Genomic DNA, 738 nt, shown 5'->3' with positions numbered 1-738 from the left:
TTATAGACTGTATCAGTACATGTGAATTCTAGAGGAAAAATGTGCAAAACATTTCATTGTTCTAAAATAGGCTTGTTTGTATTTAAGCAAACTGTAATTTCTTTGTGAGAGAATTGCATTATAATGTTTTATGTCTGTGTCAGGCTTTGGATGGGCAGAACATCTACAACGGCTGCTGCACTCTGCGTGTTGAATTCTCCAAGCTGACCAGTCTGAATGTGAAATACAACAACGACAAGAGCAGGGACTTCACACGTCTAGACCTACCCTCAGGGGACGGGCAGCCCACGCTGGACCCCAGCATGCAGACCGCTTTTGGTAAGACATATACACATACATACAGAAATATATGGGCGAGTGTTTTATTAGGGGAACCTTTGTCTCCTATTGATGATTTGAAACATATATATATTGTTCTAGTTTTAAAGAATAGATTTAATCAGCTTTAGATTTTTTTATTTTTATGTATTTTAAATACTTTTGGTTAAATTAAATTGAAAGAAATTTCCCGAATTTATATATAATACATTTATGATGTTAAAATCAGGAAAATTCTACATTAAGTTTTTTCATCATATGTTGCAGTTATATTTTTAATGATTATATTTAATAAAATAATAATAGCAATAGACACTTTCCTCAAAACTGCTGTCATGACCACTCAACGTTTTCTCCAAAATCTGAAATATATTATTACCATCAAACATCATTACCGTCACACACAATAGCAAAAATTCA

At 32.8% G+C, this 738-nt stretch overlaps 1 protein-coding gene across 1 annotated transcript in view; it reads left to right on the top strand.

The window, feature by feature from the left end:
- The window catches only part of LOC107577404 (polypyrimidine tract-binding protein 3-like), a gene marked incomplete at its 5' end in the record, with an annotated part of 8,911 nt that overhangs the window by 4,592 nt on the left and 3,581 nt on the right, over window positions 1-738 (top strand). Inside the window, one exon of the mRNA XM_016263487.1 lies at window positions 144-318. Coding sequence (XP_016118973.1) covers window positions 144-318 — 175 coding nt within the window. The remainder of the gene's footprint in view (window positions 1-143; window positions 319-738) is intronic.

Source organism: Sinocyclocheilus grahami, unplaced genomic scaffold (assembly GCF_001515645.1).
Source record: "Sinocyclocheilus grahami isolate Dianchi unplaced genomic scaffold, SAMN03320097.WGS_v1.1 scaffold5950.1, whole genome shotgun sequence".
In the NCBI taxonomy this organism is placed as follows: domain Eukaryota; kingdom Metazoa; phylum Chordata; class Actinopteri; order Cypriniformes; family Cyprinidae; genus Sinocyclocheilus; species Sinocyclocheilus grahami.
Note: the sequence above shows the minus strand (reverse complement) of the source record. Positions and strands in the feature narration are given on the sequence as shown.